Below are 19,857 nucleotides of genomic sequence, written 5' to 3'. Positions count from 1 at the left end.
TTCACACATCCACTGTTTATTCTCTGCGCCAAATACATGACTCACCAAGTGTGGTGACAGAGTACGTCCACCGGATGATGTAGGCGTCGCTCTCGTGTAGTTGTCCCACGCTCTCTTCGGGCAGTTCCTCCTCACCGTGCTCTTTGATGTGCCAGGCATCTACAGCTACTGTCGCCAGCTCTGCCTGTCTTCCGTCATCCGCCCTCACCAGGCCGTGGCCCCGCTGGACATTCACCCCCTCCAGAACGGTCTTCACCGGATCGGGCTCATTGTCCAAAAGGGCCTTGGCGTCACACGGCTGCAGGTCCAGGTCAAACGGGGAGCGTTCAGTGGATTGGACTGGGCTCTACGGAGACAAAGGATGTTTTTAGTTAGTTGCTTCAGTCAGTGCAGTCATGAATTGAGTCGCTACAGCAGAACAGCGTGTTTTCCACATCCTTTAAAACAGATGAATATACATCAACAGGCCAAAAGAAAACAAGTAAGAATGAACGTATCCAAACAGGATCTGGCCTAATATGAACCCGAAACAGTGACGAACAAGCAACAGAGTTCTGAAAGCTGTCACTGATCACAGACTCGCTGCTAATTACACGTTACTCTAATCTCTTCTACCTTGACTTCCTCAGCTTGAAGTGCTTCCTCCTTCTTCCTCTCAGCCCAGTCCAGGAACTTCTCTCTGAACAGGGCCGTCTCATTGTGCTCCGACAGCCGGCCGAACAGAGTCCAGCTGGGACGACCCTCCCCCTGACTGGGAACCACACACACATGCACGCACACATGAGGAACTCGTACAAACATGTCTCCTCTGTGCAGCTGTACTGGCAAGATAAAACCACTAGGGGCTACAATAACACAACCAATAATCGAACAAACCTTTCTGCCCGTTAATATCACATATGACCACATTCATCAAGTGCAAAGCAGGCGCTCAAAACGCCTCATATCAAAACCAAAAAATGCACCACAGTGTACTTTTACAATTACCTTAACTGCTATAAACGGTGGTGGGATTACTCACAGAGGCACATCCTTATTCGTGCAGGAGGCGTCTAAAGGGTTGACTCTGCAGTTGCTGTAATCATAGCTTCCGCTGTAGAGCTGTTTTCCAAGTTTCACAGCAACCTTTCTGTCACCCAAGGGCACGTCTTTCCCATGCCAGACGTACACTTCGCTGCCAAAATCAAACACTAAGACCTGGCGCGTAGTGTTCGGGGGAAGGAGGAGACAAAGATGGAGGATGTTTGACTTTCTGTGCTCACTTTTCCATGTGTAAAACTGATCAATTTGCTTTCCACACTTCCCAGACATATGAGGTCATTCCTCTACTTGTGGTGTTACCTCTTTAGAGTTGAGCAAGGAGACACTCGGCATGGAGGCCCAGGCATCTTCATGAGGCACCAGTTTGTCTCCCTCGAGTCTGTACACACCGTTAGAGTCTAACACACCACTCTCATATAGCTCATCCTCCTCTGGCTCCCCTGCTCCTATAAACACACACAGACAGCAGGGTGAGCTGGGTGCCAGGGCGGCTTCGTGGTTAGACAGACAAATCCTTCAAATGCTGAGGTTCAATTAAAAAGCATATACACAGTGACAGCATGCGTGTATGAGCGTGTGTATGAACCTCTGTATTGGGTATGTCCTCCCAGCAGGCTCCAGAACTCTTTGGCCCATCTGCTGTCAGTGTTGATGCCCTCCTCCAGCACTGTCACCTGGGGGGCCTTACACCCGAGGTCCCTCTTGGCCTGAACAAACGACGCCATCTCCGACGCCTGGTCACACAAGAAACACGTTTAAGTGGACGTTTTATCATCCTGCGTACACATCCAGATTCAAAACTGGCTCGGAAGCTTTGGTGAAGCTTTTCATTCTGTGAGAGGGTCACGACCTTAGCTTTCTCGATGACGTTGGCAAACTCTCCGCTCCACAGGAAGCAGTGCTTTGGTGTGATGAGAAGGAAGCAGTCGCCGCTGTTCAGAGATCTGGCTGTGGGCTCCATCAGGCGCACCTGGACGTGCCTCCGACCTACAGACAGAGCAGCTCGTCGCCTTAAAATCACTGATCTTCACTCATCTCGTTAAATGTTCTTTTCCTTATAAATGTTTACACACATCACACCGGTATTCAACAGCGATGTATAGAATACAAACACAGAGCACATTCTCTCGTGTTTCTGACCTTTGATGCGGATGAGCATGAGCTTGTTGAAGGGCAGCGCGCTGTTATTGGTCACAACATCCGTCGACTTCACACTTCGCAGGCTGATCTTGCGGAAGTTCTCCTTGCTGGCAAGACCCGCCAAGGCCACATCGGCCAGGCTTGTTTTGGAGTGTTTTGCCACTTGGAGGGAGAGAAAATGAGGCCAGTGACAAGTGAGAAATGAACACAGTTACACTGATTTATAATACAGATCAGAATATACGGGACACGTGTTCTAATTTCTTTTTTCATGTGAGCGACGCCAGACAGTCGATTAATAGCTGTGGTTGCTCGCTCCTCTTGTGTAACCTGTGAAAACGTCACTAAGGTTGGACTAGTCTCTGAGGTGTATCTAAAAGGGGAACTAAAAATAAAAAATATGTACGCAGCAGATTCAAAACTGAAAACACGGAATATCAGGTATCTCCAAAGCTCCACTCTTGAGTGCAGCTAACTGGTGTGCGACTTCGACTTGTCGGTTGATGCAATGTGTTTACTGTGCACACAGTGAAGTCACCTGGTTACTCTTGCAGTAATTGGCTTTTTAATTATCAGGTAAACGAGAAACCTGGTCTCTGTAATCAGGGTTGGGGATTAGAGGAATGCAGTTTCCCCACCTAAATTTCTGCTCGAGAAAGCTGATTTTTAACATAGAACCAGATGGATTTAACTTGTGGAGAACCTTAATAGCGCCACAGTGGGTAAGTTTGAGCTGTCTTACTCCTCTCCACTTGGATCCTCTTGGTCTCCACCGTGGCCACATTCAGCCTCTGCTCAGTGTAGACCTGGCGGATGTCGTTGCGGGCAGCCAGAGCCCGCAGAGGGTTCCTGGAGCCCTGATTCCTTCTGGCTGGTCGCACGGCTCGCTTGTGTTCTGCCACAGCTGAGGTGAGCCTGAAGACACAGATACACCAACAGAGTTGATTTTTAATCCAAGGCCTTGAGAATTACAGTTAAAAAAATTGACTTATGATCATTATATTAACTTTGGTGTATCGGCCTGGATCTGGCTGAGGTCCTCCTCCGTTAAAACCACACTGGAGTCGTGCAGCGTCGAGGGTGACACAGATTTGTAGAAGCTGCCGAACGTCTCCTCGTCATCAAGGGTCATCACCTCTTTCTCCATCTCCGCCGTCACCTCGATGGTGGACGTCTTGCTTTTGGTCACACCTGACCCGTGTGATCACCATGGCAGGAAACAGGAAAGATGGAACAGGAAGTGTTACAAAGCACTCGTTTCCTGCTTTGATGCTTTTTTTTCTGAATTATGCTTTTGGTGAAAACAAAGTTGTGATAAGGTGATTTAGATGTGGAATTAACAGTTTGTACACATACATGTACAACAGGCCCTTAATAACATGCATGTGGAAAATAACAACAAATCTGTGGATGGTACCTTTACTGTGGAGCTTGTCAAGGAAAGACTCGAGCTTGTCGAGCCTTTTATCTCCCTCCACCTTGACATCAGTTCTACTGGAGATTTCTGTCCAGCCAAAACAAACACAGGCTTGATTAACTGTGGCTTAACGTCAATAAATTCCACATTTTTAGCATTAATATAGTCTGGACTTAGCAGCATTTGTTGACACTCATGGCAACAAGACTCCAGTTCAAGTATGAGTGTACTTTAAATAGTCACAACATCTGCTGTGCTAACAGACTAATTGGATTGATCACTTTACTGATTGACTGGATGATTCACACACTGATATACTAAATATAAATTGAAGGGGAACCTCTTCTACCTTCGTGGGGCTTCACAGGCGTGGCATTACACTTCCGGAGAGAGATAAGAGGCGACTCTTCTTTTCCAGTATCTGAAACAAGACCTGGATGAACAAATGGGGAAGATTAGGACTGGCACAACATTCACAATGAATTTTAAAAAATGACTGAAACTATCAGTGCATCAAATTTGTTCTGTCGATCTGCTGAGAATTGATTAATTGACTGATAACTGCAGCTCTAAATGTGATCATTCTTAAATCCCATCTCCATGGTTTCCACATTCAGTGTGCAATTACCCTGAAGACATCCTATCTGACGTGCTTGTGCCTGTGTATGGAGGATAAAATGTGACATAGCAAAATGTCTTTATATGGTGTTACAGGGGCTGCAATGATTGTTTGTCCATTTTCACTTGTCATTTGCATTCAAAGAAAAAAAAAAAGGACTAATGTAAAGCAAAGTGTAAAAACTTGAAGTGTATGCAGAAGTCAGAGAGTCTGCAGAGACTTACAGAGACTAGCTTGGCCTATCACAGCAGAAAAATAAGGACTTGTGTCAAGCCACACTGAATAAACTCGGTGCAGTCTTACCTCTCTTGGCCATGCGTCCAGCCACAGTGAACTGGACAGAGTCATTGGCTGCTCCTTTGCCTTTGCTCTTCCACTGCTCCTCCTTGTCTTTAAGGACCTTCATCCTCTCTGCCAGCGACATCTTGGCCCCCACATCTACACTGGACTTCTGTTGGAACATTTATTCAGACAGTTATGAGGACACAGTGACCACGAACCAGCCAGAAAGGTTGCAGGAGGACAGCAGAGATTACTGTTGATGTTGGAGGAAGATAGTGAAGCAGCTTCACAGGCAGAAATTAATTTGCTGAAGATCCCATTGCTTTCTAAGTATTTCTGGGCGCTGGTGGCAACTATTTCGAGAAGTTTTCACTGCATTACTCCAACTTTATTTTTACAACACCAAACATGAAGAATTTTGAGGCCTAAAACACCAAAATCATTTTATAAACTGAGGCCATCCATCACCCACTGTTCAGCAGAGCTTTCCCTCCATGATTTACTCCTGCTGCCATTTTTGCACCTGAAGTCCACCATTAAAAATGAATTAGCAGAGGTTTACTGGTCCCACTGGACCTCAAGAGCTGTTCCAGTAATTAATGATATTCCACTCCTAAATATTTGAAGCGTTTTATGGCACTGCCTGGGTTTTTACTGGCTGCCTCCCCTTATTCCTTCGCTAATAATGAGTGTAATGTGCCATGAGTGGTGACTTCCTTCCGACAGTAGGTCAAATAAAGAATAAGCAAAACTACCTGACAACAGAGGAGGAACACGGAGAAAATAAATTCCAAGGAGATAAACGGCAAGAAGAAAAGGTCTTGTACAGGATAAGAGAGAAAAAAAGGACATCACAAACTTGGGTGCACATGTGCCGATATGAATCCATAGGAGGGCGACGGCAGGGCAGCGTGTGCTGCAGGAGATGGTCGTAAATGACAAACAAATGACTGGGGTTCCCAAAACCAAACGGCTTGTTAAAGTCAGAGAGGAATTTTCTTTGCGGTTGATCTGCTGACTGTCACACTGTAACTCATAGCATCATCTTTACTGCAAGCTCTGAAGAGTCAACTTAAACATTCACAGATGTCAGCAGCTTTAAAGCAGAGAAGATATTGTGGCCGAAACTGCAGCCGGGCTGATGTCAGTGCGGTATTAGAAGAGGAGGAGTTTTTGTGCTAAATCAGCAGTCGATGCATTTTGACAATAAATTGATGTAGCTGTAAAAGCACGCTGCAGGCAGAATGATGTGTCATTTAAACTTTGTTTTCTATAAACGAACCACCACGTCTGTCTACGCAGCATTACAAAAGATCTGTTTGTGTCAAGCGTAATCAAATGTGTTTCTGAATGAAAAGAAACACAAAAGAAATACAGTGAGTGGTTACGGCTGACTTGAGAACTTGCAGACACTGGCATGTCGAGAGCTGACACACTGAATTAGCGTGAATTAGCTACAGCTGACCACATTTTTTGGCTATAGCTGTCTTAGAGCGAGCAAAGTCACTTTTGTTGAAGTTGTACTTTCGCGTCGCAGTTTAAAGATTAACTGTTCAGGCGCACAGTAACAGAACAACCACATAATCATTTTGTTTTGTTTTTTTTTTACACCTGAGTAGGGCCCTTTCTTTTGACTGTAATATTGTGAATAGAGTTCTGCGATGAACATGGCGTGCTCTGCCTCTCACTCGGATAGTGTGACAGTACAAAAAAAGGCTAATCTGTTATTTGAGCGCCTGATTAATTCAATGCTTACAGCTACCATCCAGTATATTTTACTGAACCATTAATCAATTGCGCTACCTCCAGCTCCCAGTTATTTCAAAAAATGTCATTTTGAGGCCAAAGCCCATGGCTGCTTGGACAGAGGCTCGTGACTGGAAGGTCAAAAGTTTAATCCAGAAACAGTTTTTGTGTCTAGCAGTATATCTACTGTTGAACTGTCCCTGAGCAAGACGCTCCATCCCTGCTTAACCAATCATTTTTGATAGCCTGGCAGGGAAGGAGCTGGAAAGTAGCCTGCCTTATGACAAAAAATGTAGTAAGATTCAAATAACAAGCCTGAGGAATCCTCTGTGTTAATGTGACACGTTTGCAATATACAAACCATGCAGTGACAAAATGGAAAAACACCAGTGCCCCTCAAACAATCTTCCGCCAAACAAACCGAACGCGCCCTCTCTCCCTCACTCAGTTTACACTTTAACATGTTGCATTGTGTGGTCAAATATCAGCCTGACATGAGAGAAAAGCTCAAAGAAAAGCATTTAATTACACAGGCGTACGCACAGAGACGACACGCAAGGGCTGCACTTCAAAGTGAACTCTTGCCGTCACATTTCCTGAAGGCAGCGTGAGTGAGAAACGTCTGTGCTTCGGGCGTAAATGCTGTTTCTTAACGCTCAAACATACCACTCTCAATTGCTTGTGCACTACCTTCCATTGCAGCGTCTTGATACAATAATGCTCGTACATGCATGCAAACTACAATACCTGTCATCTCACAGAGTCCTAAAGCCTTCTCACATGCTGACATGGCCCCTCCAGCAGGCAGCCCATCTCTGGAGTCAATCAGAGAGGGGAAATACCTTGGCCTCACAGGACCCCAGAGAGAGGGGAGGGAAGGAAAGGGTCTGGGCCTCAAACCCCCACAGGAAACTATTTTTCTCAGCCCTGTCTTACTGTACGGGGCAGGCAGTGCCTCAGCCAAACCACTGACACAGATATCGACCAATGAAGGGCCGGCGAACCACATCCATGTAGCGCAGCAAGTGTGTTGACAGCTCTGATTTCTCTGCGGTAAAGCCTGGAGAGTTTGAGAGGCTGTCCAGAGCACAGATAGAGAAATAATAATAAAACGACGAAACGACAGCACACACGTATGTACACACACTCACCTGAAGGGACTGGGAAAGGCTGACAGGCAGGTGTCAAAGTCAAAGAAAGGGGAATAGCCCGCAGGTGAGGACAGAGGAAACTGGAGGGTAAACGGAGGAGGAATAGAAGAAGAGGAGAAGAGGAAAGGAAGGTTATCAGAGGAGTATGGAGGAGATAGAGCATAGCAGGGCAACATTAGACTGCAACAGCTGGAGTGAGCGTGTTCTCGCACGGAAGACTACAGAAGAGACATTTGAAGTCATTTAAAGTTTGGGAGGATGGGAGAGAAAGGAAAATGAAAATAGACTGTTTATAACAGTGCATGCAGAGAGGGCAAACGCCATAAACCGAAAGCAATGCATCCTATGAATCATTCCACTTTATGAGGGTATGAAGCTAGTCTCACGATTTAGTTGGAATCAAGTGGAAAAGTCTCACCCCGTTAGAGGATTTAACACAAACATTTGATTCCTTTCAATGCATTAACTTTCCACAAACGATGCTGTGAGTTGTCTTTTTAAATTGCCTGTTTAAAGAGCCAACACACTCACAGAGTACTGCAGATAATCAACTCATCTTTAGTTGATTATCTCTAATACATTTGCTGGGAATCGACACAAGAGCTAATTATTAGTCTTAATGGACTGGATCAGACTAGTGTTCGATGAGTCATCACTGTAATGCGAACCCAGGCATTAGGAGGGATCTGAAGGCAAACTGTAGATTTCAGAATAGTTTTTAGCAGAAAAAAGTCTAATTGAATGTACTAAAACTGAATTTGGATCGACAAAGCAGCAGTTTTCTGTCACTTTTTTATCTGCATACAATTAATCATTCACTAATGACTTGCTGCAAACAGGCAACGTATGACTAACAATCATTAATCAAAACAGGGCAGACCCCTCTTTAATCTGAATTTACAACAAGGCCTCGCTTTACAACACAACCGTGGTGTAGAGAACAGCTTAGCAGGCTTAACAGGAAACATCTGGAGCTGGTTGAAGATGACCATGGTGTGTACCATGCATGTTACATTCCCTGGTCTCCCACATATCAACCGAAGAGCAACAACATCTGCTCTGGCTTGGCAGTGGAGGAGATGAAACGACCTGCCTCAACATGTAAAGGCAATGGCTTTTCCTCGAGGGAGAAAATGTAACATGAATAATCACATGCGAGTTAATGCCCCATAGCTAATGCCGACATGGCATCAATACAAATAATTGAGGCAAACCATGCATTATCTCTGATGTGACTTAGTTTCCCTGAGCTGTACAGTAGCAGCCGCAGTGCACAGCAGGTTCCAGACCAATTCAACAACCTCAGATAGAATTAAAGGAAGAAATCCGCAAACATTTTGGACATCAGTCTGGCTTTCTTTCATGCATGCGAGTGTTGAGGATGCAGTTTTTGTACTAAATTATTATGGGCTTTGTGTTGATTCATCATAATGAAGACAGACCACACAAATCTAAAATGACATCAGTTTTTAGTATTTAGTTGACTGGGGATTTGTTCACATTTTTGGCTGCCTGTACTTACTTATAAAGTGGCTTTTTCCAGACTAAGAGTGGGATTTATTCTAGGGTTAGGTCATCCTTGGATGAAGAATGAGCCCAAACCAGAAATCCCCCAAGAGGATCATTGATCTTGGCAGACATTAAGCCAAGAGGTGAGTTGTATAAATAAGCATGACATCACTTCAATCTTAGTGTCCAATTGACTGTTTTGGGGATATTCCTTGTGGCACACAAAGGGGTTTTCCACTGCTGTAGAACCATTCTTTACTTGAACTGATTATTACAGAGTGTAATGTTGTTTCTCCACTTAAAAAACTCAACAAGGGTGGTCTTGTTTGTTCAGGAGAAGAGCACGTCGAAGCCTGCAAGTCTCTCTATTATCGCTTCAAACGATGTCAGTTATCTCAGCACGTGTCTCTTAAAAGCCGGCCGGAGTGACTCTGAAAGACCGAGATGCTTATTTGTGAGACGTTAAATGTTTGCTTATTGAATGAACTGTTTTTTTCAGGAAGAAGAGAGGCGAGTACAAAAACCAGCAAAGGAAGCAAGGCATTAGCGTGGAAGGTTTGCAGGTGTTTGGTCATGGTGTAGGGTTTTATTTTCATAAAGGGAAGGGGCGTGTCTCTCTTTCTCTTTGGGAGGCTGGCTAAGCCCTGGATCTCTGGCTTTGGCATCACCACTCCCAAATGCGCTGCACCCCCAAGCCCTCCTAACCTCACACCCTCTTGGCAGCAACTCCGGGAAATAAGCTGATTCAGCAGAGGAAGAAATGTGTCCACGGCCAATTCTCTCTCCCTGCACACAAAGCTGAGAGGAAGCCTCGACATATGGCAGGATTTGCTCATGACTGCCCTTTCACACACCCCCCAAAAAACAATGCGCTCCAAGAAAACTTGCTCTTACTCTTAAGAGGTCTTGTAGACACATTATTCAAAGGAAACAAGCAGCTGCTAAACTTCACAACACAAAGGAAGAGTTTGTCCAATAAGGACGATCTTACCTTTTTCCTCCAGGCATTTTCAGCATCCTGGAGCTGACTGAAGCGATCAGCCAGTGACGTCTGGATCAGCTCGGCTGGCTTGGTCTTCTTCCATCTGTCCTTCTTCTCGCTATCAGAGGTGAACTCTGCCAGTCTGAGAAGGCAAAAAAAGAAAAAAAAAAGAAAAAAAAAAGAAACATTCGTCAAGGCAGCATTAATATCATTATCATCGTTTTCCATTCAACTGATTACAAAAGCAGATAAACTTTCACTATTCACAGGTCTGAGCTGTAAGAACTAAAGTACAGAAATTTTCACACTCTACTGTAACAATATTTGAGAGTCTAACTGATTGTGTTGCCTTTTAAGGGGAACTATTTTTTGAATGTCCTTTTCTTTGCACAGACAAGAGGGTGCTATACTTGGTCCTTTGTCATAATGCATGCAGTGTTTGTGCACATCTAACGACCTCTGTTTGAGTATGGAGCCCTGGCTTCCATCCAAACTGCTCTCCAGGTCTTCAACATCCTCCGACACCGAGGACGTCTGCTCCAGGCTCTCGTCAGGCGAGGGGCTCCGCATCTCCTCAAAGCTCCCCCTGCTGCTGCTGCCGCTGCTTTCCTCCATCTGCTGTCTGTCGATGCTGAAGCTCCCTCCATCTGTGATATCGTCAGTTACTGACTCATCTTCTCTGTCATTTTCCCCATAGACGTCTTCCTCCATCTCATCCTCCTCCACCTCCTCCTCGCTCTCGGGGTGGCTGAGGGTGACACTGCTTTGTCTGGCTGGCCCGCACTCTGGCGTCGAACCCTCGCTGTGGTCTGACTCCACGCTGGTGGAGCGGCTTTTCTTTAGGATTCCCTTGATGCCTCGAGGCCCCGAGTCTTGGCGCTGCAGCGAGGCAAGCTGGCAGGGAGGAGAGGGAGGGGGAGAGGCGTCTCTGTTCTTGCTGAGGGGGAGAGCTTCATCGCAGTGGAGAGTGGAAGGCTGATATAGAAACAGAAAGAGAGAGAAAGGGTTTTTTTTTTAATGATACAAAGACTTTATAATATGCAAACACATAGAAAAACACATACTACTGTCCAAACTGCACTTCTGTTTCTGCTTTCAGTGACTTGCTGCTGTTAGTTTGTGTCAGATGAGCAGGGCGATGGGGTTAGAGTGGAGATAACTTAAAAAACAAGCAAAAATGAAGGCTTGAGTAAGTGGAAACAGATTGATTAGAAAAAGAGATTAAGTCAAAATCCAGGAGTTACTGGGTGAAACAAAGAGAAGCAAACAGTTTGTCAATAAAGACCGAGAGGGATTAATCCTCTGTCAATAAATCTGTAAGACCTGTTTGGGACATCGCCTGTGTTTGTGCTAAGTCATGTCGCAATGTTAAGACCAAAAGCCTTTTGTAGTCTGTGTTACCATAAAGTATTAACTGTTTTAAACACAGAGCAAACATGAACATGCAATAACCCATATAAACACACCCTTTTGAGTGTGTGTTCAATATATTAATGCTTAGGTAACACAATGACCTACTGACAGGTCGGAGGTCTTGGGGGAGTGTTGATTTAAGAGGAGATGAAGGGAGAAGCAGATCATGAGGCCAGCGGGGTGTTAAAGTACAACACTAACCAGGTGGTCGCCTCAAATGAAAAACACCAGCGCATAATGCGTGTGGCATCGAGTGCGTGTACGTACCCTCATGACTTGTGAGGGTCAGTTTTAGATCGTGGGTGACGTAATCACATTACATCACATTTTGTCCAGATGAACTGAAGCACGTGTGTGTGTGTGTGTGTGTGTGTGTGTGTGTGTTTGCATTACAACTGTACATCAGCGACATGAATTACAATCTACACGTCAACTTCAAGAACAAAAAAAACTAAACTAAACCAGACCCAGAGGTAAATAGAGCCAAAGTTAAGGTGAGTAAGGGTTTAGGAATTGGATCGCATGCTGTGGTAACGTTTCTCAGAACTCCAACAGCAGTGGTCAAAAATACGATCTTTCCACACACAATGAGATGCCTTTTATATCTGAGCCTATTGAATTTCTTTCCATGGCACTTTGTTCTGTGAAATCTTTAGAAAACATTAATTTCTGCGTAAAATTTGGAAAAACACTGACCTTTTCTTCCATAGCGGCAGCATATTCATCTGTGGCCTCTTCCTCATCCATTACCTTGCTGCTATCAGTTTTGGGGATGCTGAAATATCAGCAAAAAAGGACAAAGATGATGGAAATAGAGAGAAAGAGGAAAAAAGATTTTTAATAAGGAAAGAGGAAAGGAAAGAGCTGTGAGGTGAATTCAAACCACAAACTAAGAAAAAGACCAATCACCATGACATCTTCCTTCTGTTACGGACGCATTACTAGTGGTTAGAGATACACTCAGTTGCATTTGTACTGTAATAACAAATACACTAAGAATACAGTAGTACACAAGCACCTGGACTGGCTGCGACCACATTTATCTGAGTAAAGCTTGTATCAACGTCGTTTTGTACACAACTGAACAAGAGGTTTTTGTTTTCCTTGATTTCTACTCACACAAAGGGAGCTGCCAGAATCAATAAACAGTCACTGATTTGGTGCTTTGTGATCAATCTAGGCAAACGGCCAGCACAACAATGAAGGCACTTAACTCCACTAATACACCACAGCGAACTCTGGCAGGTCCACGATCTCATGATCAACTCATCTGATTCAAGCTTTGGAAGCAGGGACGCTCAGACACATTCGCTTTTACTTTCAGTAGGCCCCTGAGCAAGAGCTTTTTTATGCATTTGTTTTTGTTTTCATAGTAAGTTCTTTAAATTGACTTTTTTTTTTTTTATTAAGTTCAGTTTATTGCATGAAGCGTAATGGAGCTTTGCTTAAAAGGTCAACTGACAAGGTTCACTTGCATATGTAGTTCTGACTTGGGAGGATACTGAGAACAATCCCAACTCCATGTGGGCAAAAAAGGACATGAATGATCTTAGTCAGGTCTTTAACTTATCTCCACACACACACTCCGACTCTCTCAGGCCAGACTTTTTACTGCAGTGGTTACAGTGCTAAGTACAGTCTGGCTCTCACTGTTGCAGCTCTTAACTTCAGTCTGCTTTGCGTCACCATGGCTACCACGCAGCCCCGAGGGTTTGTGCGTTTATGCGTGCGCGTGTGTGAGAGAGCGTGGTATCAGAGAAGTTCTGCAGGTTTATCTGGTTTATCTCTGCAGTGGTTTACATCATTAGACAGACTCTGAATTGCTCTGTAATTACCCCTGTGCTTCGCTCAGTCTCTGTGTGTGTGAGTTGCTTTCAGGGTTCTACATGTGTTCTGCTTGTGTTTGCAGCACACGTAATGGTCCAACGGTGCTGCCAACGCTGTGGCAAACACATAGCTTCAACGGTAAAAGAACGATTCTGCTTCCCTGACCGACTCATTCCAAAGTGACCTCTGCTGTGATTGTCAATCTGCCTACCTGCTCGAGGATTCCTCTTCATCGCTGCTCATTCGCTGACACTCTACCCTGTCAGCGGCACGGCGGCGGTTGCCTCCATCTTCCGCCCCCTCCAGGTCCTACACACAGAGATAAGGGTGAATGTAGTCTAGACCTTAGGATTACGTTTGAAAGTCCTTCTGCTGAAGACCTACATCAGCTGAAAAGAAACAAATCTTGATAAGGGAAGTGAATGAATGAATGAGACTCCAACCCCACACCTGAGCCACACGCTTAACCCTTGCAAGAGCTGATGTTGTTGAGAGGTCAGCACTGCAGTGTGCGATTGAATGTGGTGTCTACCCACCCTGAGCACATACAGTAAAAACTAAAACAGAGAGAGATGAGTAATGCTGGTACTGTATTTTCCACATTAAAGTAAAAATGCCCTCAAGGGAGCCATTATGGTTTGTTTTTATTTTCATTTTTTTTACTATCTTTAAAGGTTTAAGATGCCCTTCAGACATTTTACACAGCATAAAAATACTTGAATAACAATTTGTGTCTGACATGGTTTACCCACGAAAAACTCCATTTGCCTGGTTAAAAATGAATATGTCAAAGTGTATTACTTTCCTAAAACATCCATCCTCAGCGTATGTGCATCGGGAGCTTCACATCACACTTGTGGACGTTGCATACTGGCTTGATGTCACAAAATCAAGCTCGTACAAAGCACTCAGATTTAATGTGAGCACAGGGTAACTTTCCTCCTTCGGCAGATGAATGTGAAAACAGCCTTTTAGTGTCCAACTCTGCACATACATCACAGTGCACAGTGAAACCCAAACATCAAAGTGAAGTTATAAGATGCAAAGCACATTTCTGAGGGGAGGGCGACCATAAATATTGCTTAAATGCGTCACTGTCACTTTTAACGCTCAGACCTGAGGGGTAGATACGATGACAGCGTGGGGTTGTTAGCTTATCACAATAGTAGCTGTTTAACTGACCCAGTTATCTCTCTTACTCCGTCTTCCGTGGTCTAGTGATCAGACTTATTAAAACGCGTATACAGCGTGAGTCGTGCAGCTGTGTGGGACTTCTTGTCAGTAAACACTTTACCGAGGCCCTGGGGTGACCCGGTGAGGATAAGTGGATCTCCAGCTGCGAGCCGAACTACGGAAATCAGATGCTTTACTCTCACAAAATTACACACCAAAGCTCACAGAATTAGAGGCCTCTTACAAACTGACTGATGCTCACTGATTATAAAGAAGGAACTTGTTTTCCACCCAGCATGAATAAAAAACGCGTTTTTAAGCGCTCAGGAAATTCAGTCAGGAAAGTCAAAATATAAATGAAGTGTATCTTTGTCCAGAAGTCTCATGTACTCATTTTATTGCCTCCATCCGCGCTGGAAAGCAGACATACTGTAACCTCACTCCTATTCTGTCTCTCCTGCTGGAGACACTGACTCACTGGCTTTCAACAGGGACGGTGAAGGAGTAACAAGCGATAAGGGAAAAGTGAAGACAGCGAAGGGTTATCTGTCACTGCTGATGACTTTCAAGTGAGAGGTCTTAAAATAACAGAGATCTAGGTCAGAACAAAGGAAGGAGGGAGCGGGAGGAGAGAGAAAACAAAAGTAGTATGATTGTAAGATAGTCCCGCTTGTTTTCCCAGCAGGTTTCTGGTTGGGGAAACTTGCTGCCATCTGGGTTCACTTGGCCAACCTTGGCACTGCTCCTGGTCTGTAAAGGCCAAGTTAGAACAGCTATTTACATCCAATATTATGAAACCTAACCACTTCTGAAACCTAAGCAGCCTGGGAAAGCACAATAATCTCTGCATTTTTAAGCCTATATGTGTATATCTACCATAGAATCTGGGACATAATCAAGTTTTTGTCCCTGATTCCTTTCTATACTTGTCTTCCCACCGCTGCTTTAAGACCTGCAGTAAAGTGTGAAGTCATGACTTTGGACAAGCGTGCATCCAGGTGCAGGACGGCTCAGCGCTGTATGGAACAGCTCAATTTGTAATTAATGGAGCAAACTTCCTGGGAGGGTTGAAGCGTACACCAGCTGCACTGGAAAGGGCTGGGAGTACATCAGCGAGGGAAATGAGAAGAATTAACCGTAGACAGCAGAAAATATAGATACAGCAGCTGTGATATCGCTCATATGTTTTTAGATTGTTGTTTTGAAGCTTGGATTTGGTTTAGTGCGCTGTTGCGGAAAGGAAACTGGAATTACTTTGAGTCGAATTTCTCCTCTTTTAGTTGCGGCGAACAGTCTCCAGCCCCTGCACCAAGCTATACATCCAAGCATGCCCTGAATCAGCTTGTCCACTGAAGGCAGAGAGACAAAACTACGGCTGAGATTCCACCAGGCCTGTCTCTGACGTCGCGTCTGTGACACGCTTTTGTTCTGTCCTCCACACAGCTGCGAACTCCTCCGGGCGCATTTCAGAAGCGGAGTATTTTGCCTGCCAGATTTTGCTGATTTGGTCATTTTCCCTTGATATTTGTGCCTCTACGCTGGCTTCGTAGTAAAGGATTTCTTTTTTTTTGTCTGTTTTAATCCTGTTCAGTGTCGATGTACGATCACGAGTCTGTGCAGTGTGTTATGTTTTGAAAATTTAGCGGATTCTTTACGCCGCTCCTGTGCCTGACTCAATCTGCTCTCTGCAGATTGATGCGTTGTCCATCAAAAACAGACTCGGTGCATACAAGTGGAAACACATATGGAACGTCCCTGGTGGGACTGCACACATTGTCTAGAATGGCAGCGATCTGCTCCATCAGACACGTCCACAGACGTTACATGTTCGGTAGAATTTAGCTTACTCATTAACTCATTAACGCCTTAATCAAGGTTCAGATATTCCATGCACACACGCACACACACGCACACACAATCAATGATACTCTACAAAACAAGGAGCGTTATAAGACAAACCTAAAATTTCATACCTTAAAAAGAGACATCTTAGAAGTCCCCTTGGCTGATTCCGCCGGCTTCTCATCAACTTGAAAAGAGAACACACACACACACACACACACACACACACACACACACACACACACACAAAACAGTGAGAAGACTTCCTGTAACAGTGTTCCGAGCCAGTACAGAATCATATGATCAGTCAGGGTGTCATCTTACAATGAGGGTTTAAGATGGATGGTGTGTGTATCCACAGAGGCATCCACAACATAATGCACTGTTGATGGTCGCGTTGAGGTCACACACGGTCAACCGCACTTAAGGTTTTTGTAAATAGAGAGCACGATTGCAAGCAAAGACAGAACTGAGCGCAGACACTTGCACCAACACTTAACAGGTAAATCAATGCACGCCTGAAAAAACATATTCACACAAACTCTAACACACACCAGTCTCTCCGTCAGTCCAGATACGATGGACTCAAAGAGGCAATGAGCTGTGTACACGCACACACACGCGCACGCACACACACACACACACACACACACACACACCAGATTCTTTCCAGATAATGTGGAAGTGTTCCTCGCTGGGGATAACAGCCTGAAAAATGTAGACATGGAAACTGACAGGATATAATCTTATTGGCTTCACCGGTGCTTCTCAGGTGAGCTTGGATCAGAAAAGGAAGTGAATGAAGAGATATTTCTCTCACTGGTCTGAAAAGTCAATGGGTTCCAATGGATTCAGAGTTAATGGTAGGATAATGGATTTTTTAAACAAAGGAATACCATTACTGTGTGTGTGTGTGTGTGTGTGTGTGTGTGCATCTTGTACATGCGAGAGAGAGTATTTCTCATGAGAGTTGTGTAATCAGAAACAGCCCTGAGAATTTAATCTTCTAATCCGAACAAAAGGAAGGCATTAAATTTAATGGTATTATTCCAAAACAACACAAATTTCTTAAGTCAGCACACTCTAACCCATTCTCCCACTCTAAATCTGTTTTTATTGCCTTGACAATGTGACATTTCAAGCCAGAGCTGTTCCCCCTCCTATGAAAACAAAGGAACAAACAGATCTCTGTCAAACTCCCCTTTTACAATGGAAACAAAAATGCTCTGCTGAGGCCATAATACTCCAGTTTTGATTTATGTTTCCAAGCTCCCCTGTGGTCCAGAACTTAGCATGATTTAGTTCAGGTGATGAAACGTTATGCATTGCAGACTGGTGACTCCACTCAGACTGCACTCTTTCAGTTTTGACTCCAGTCCAACCTTTTTTACATCATCATCCATCCAGAGTCCAAGCCAGGAAAAAAAAAAAAAAAGCTCAAGAGATGGAAAAACCTCCACTTAAGTTTACGGACTTTTCCTCAAGTGTTTTCATCCATCTTATGCACCAGTTATAGCTGCTGAGAGCTTATTGGATGGGCCTTTGACCTCGTAATAGCCAATAGAGTCTGCATTACATGAACATTAGCCAACAGAGTTCTTTAAATCGGCATAATGTTTGTGTGTCTGTCTTGCTGGCATGTGGGATAGCTGAAGGGTCGGGGAATCCCTTGATGTGACTGTGAGAGGCGTTCTGGCTCAGAGCACTGAATCCTCTGCCAGCTTGGACAGGAAGCGGCATCAGCCATGTGAATGCGCTGCCAATGCTCTAACACGCTCTTGCTTTCACACACGCACATACATTGACGGTCCTTTGTTCCTCCTCGGCCTGCATCTTTGGGTCTTTTCAGACAAGCGTTACTCTTGTCTTCCAACCAGAGAAACACACTGGCCCTTTATTTTCTCTAATCAGTTAATCTGCCTTCCATGTTCGACAGATAATCAATCAATGCATGGTTAATGGCTACATTTATATAGCGCTTTTATCCAAAGCGCTTTACAAGGATTTTACGGCTCATTCATTCATTGGGAGCAATGTGGGGTTCAGGGTCTTCCAAAGGACATGTGGACAGGGGGAAGTGACTGGGTTTCAAAATTAAACAGTTAAAACATCTGGAGAATATTCAGTTAGGGAACAAATATAGTTATTCAATGTCCTGTTAGTGCTAATAGGGCAGAATGGCCATTAGGTGCTAATATGTGGCAGCACGCAGCGGTGAGCAGATGATTAGCGGCCACAGATTGTTCCTGACTATCTTCACATTGTGTTTTAAATGACACATTTCTCAGTACAGATCAAAGAAGCTCGAAACTAGACTGCAGCAACGATAAAAAGCTCTACCCAAGGCAACAGGTGAGTACGCACCTCACTCGACTACACTTATCAGTTTGGATGAAACCTGTGATTTATGTGCACATGGATACAGCAGCTATCATTTACTACTGTCTCTTTTGCACTGGAGAAATTCTAGGCTCAAATGCAGCATTGATCAGATCAATGATCAGAAAAAGATCTAGCAGACCTCCAAAAAGGTAAAGAAATATCTGTTTACAATGTTGAGCAAATAAGACATGATACACAGCACTGCTTCAGATGTCCTGAAATACTGTAATAACCCTGCTGTTCTGCTCCAGGGACCTTCATATCGCCGCTCTGTCACTATCTTTTTTTCTCTTTTGCACAAATACACACACTTACTCACACATATGCACATAACCACATGCACACACACGCACGCGCACACACACACACACACACACACACACACACACACACACACACACACATCATTGCCTGGCAAGTAAGCAAGAACGAAGCAAGACAGCCAAATCAAAAAGCAAAACACATACAGAAAAGCAGGCCAAAACAATGGGTGAAAAGGCAGGAGGCCAGTAACGCAGACAGACAGGCGGGCGGCAGACAGACAGGCAGACTGACAGACAGACTCTGTGGGCTCAGGTGGCCCAATGCGAGTCAGAAAAGCAGCCAGCAGCCCATGTGTACACTTGGCCATTTTCTTCTCTCTATAGCAGCAGGCTCCAAAATTAGTTCATACTGCGAGCTGGCTGAAACAAGCTTCCAGTGTAATTGCATATGATCAAACCTTTGCACAGAAACACAAAAGTGTATGCGCACACCCACCAAGTCACGCTCTTTGAACAAAAAGTCTGCAGACCTTGCCAAAGATTATCTCCCTTATTTTTTGGAAAAAGGAAACTATCGCCTGAGGCAAAACATTCACTTTAAATTCTACAGCCAACAAAACAGAGATCAGTAGATCTGTTTTCTTTCACTCCTCCTCGGTGGCAGAGTATTAAACAGCCAGCATCTATAAACCAGGTAGGTGATCTGACATCAGCAATGAGCTCAGTATTCCTTTAACACTGAGTAATAGTGAGAACCTGAATGGGTTCAGGGATAAAGCAGTCTGTGAAACAACAGAAGATGCGAGTGCAGTGAAAGTGGAGAGCTCGTCTTACCCTTCAGCTCCTCTGTGGCATCAGCTTCCAGCAGCCTGGAGAGGACAGACAGAGACAAATGAGGTCACTCTCTAACAAACTGACGCGATGACAGAAAATACATGTCTGTTACAGCCGAGGCTTGACAACTGGACAGAAAAATGACAACATGACTTACACAACTAAAATCCAAAGATGTACGCTCAAGCCAAATAGAAAAAAACAAGGATGCAATATAAACCAAACCGACAACAGCA

The 19,857-nt window shown here is 44.4% G+C and overlaps 1 protein-coding gene across 3 annotated transcripts in view; it reads right to left on the bottom strand.

Moving 5' to 3' along the window:
- The window catches only part of svild (supervillin d), a 41,752-nt gene that overhangs the window by 4,741 nt on the left and 17,154 nt on the right, over positions 1 to 19,857 (bottom strand). For all 3 annotated transcript variants that reach the window (XM_076760034.1, XM_076760035.1, XM_076760036.1), the window contains exons 3-20: positions 19,622 to 19,656; positions 16,274 to 16,329; positions 13,339 to 13,436; positions 11,997 to 12,075; positions 10,345 to 10,862; positions 9,897 to 10,029; positions 4,521 to 4,668; positions 3,948 to 4,031; positions 3,599 to 3,685; positions 3,189 to 3,372; positions 2,924 to 3,096; positions 2,182 to 2,343; positions 1,892 to 2,028; positions 1,628 to 1,775; positions 1,342 to 1,487; positions 1,022 to 1,197; positions 616 to 751; positions 46 to 346 (exon numbers count right to left, since the gene is read on the bottom strand). In XM_076760034.1, the coding sequence (XP_076616149.1) occupies positions 46 to 346; positions 616 to 751; positions 1,022 to 1,197; positions 1,342 to 1,487; positions 1,628 to 1,775; positions 1,892 to 2,028; positions 2,182 to 2,343; positions 2,924 to 3,096; positions 3,189 to 3,372; positions 3,599 to 3,685; positions 3,948 to 4,031; positions 4,521 to 4,668; positions 9,897 to 10,029; positions 10,345 to 10,862; positions 11,997 to 12,075; positions 13,339 to 13,436; positions 16,274 to 16,329; positions 19,622 to 19,656 (2,801 nt within the window). The remainder of the gene's footprint in view (positions 1 to 45; positions 347 to 615; positions 752 to 1,021; positions 1,198 to 1,341; positions 1,488 to 1,627; positions 1,776 to 1,891; positions 2,029 to 2,181; positions 2,344 to 2,923; positions 3,097 to 3,188; positions 3,373 to 3,598; positions 3,686 to 3,947; positions 4,032 to 4,520; positions 4,669 to 9,896; positions 10,030 to 10,344; positions 10,863 to 11,996; positions 12,076 to 13,338; positions 13,437 to 16,273; positions 16,330 to 19,621; positions 19,657 to 19,857) is intronic.

This window comes from Chaetodon auriga, chromosome 20 (genome assembly GCF_051107435.1).
Source record: "Chaetodon auriga isolate fChaAug3 chromosome 20, fChaAug3.hap1, whole genome shotgun sequence".
In the NCBI taxonomy this organism is placed as follows: domain Eukaryota; kingdom Metazoa; phylum Chordata; class Actinopteri; order Chaetodontiformes; family Chaetodontidae; genus Chaetodon; species Chaetodon auriga.
This window is presented reverse-complemented; position numbering and strand designations above follow the sequence as displayed.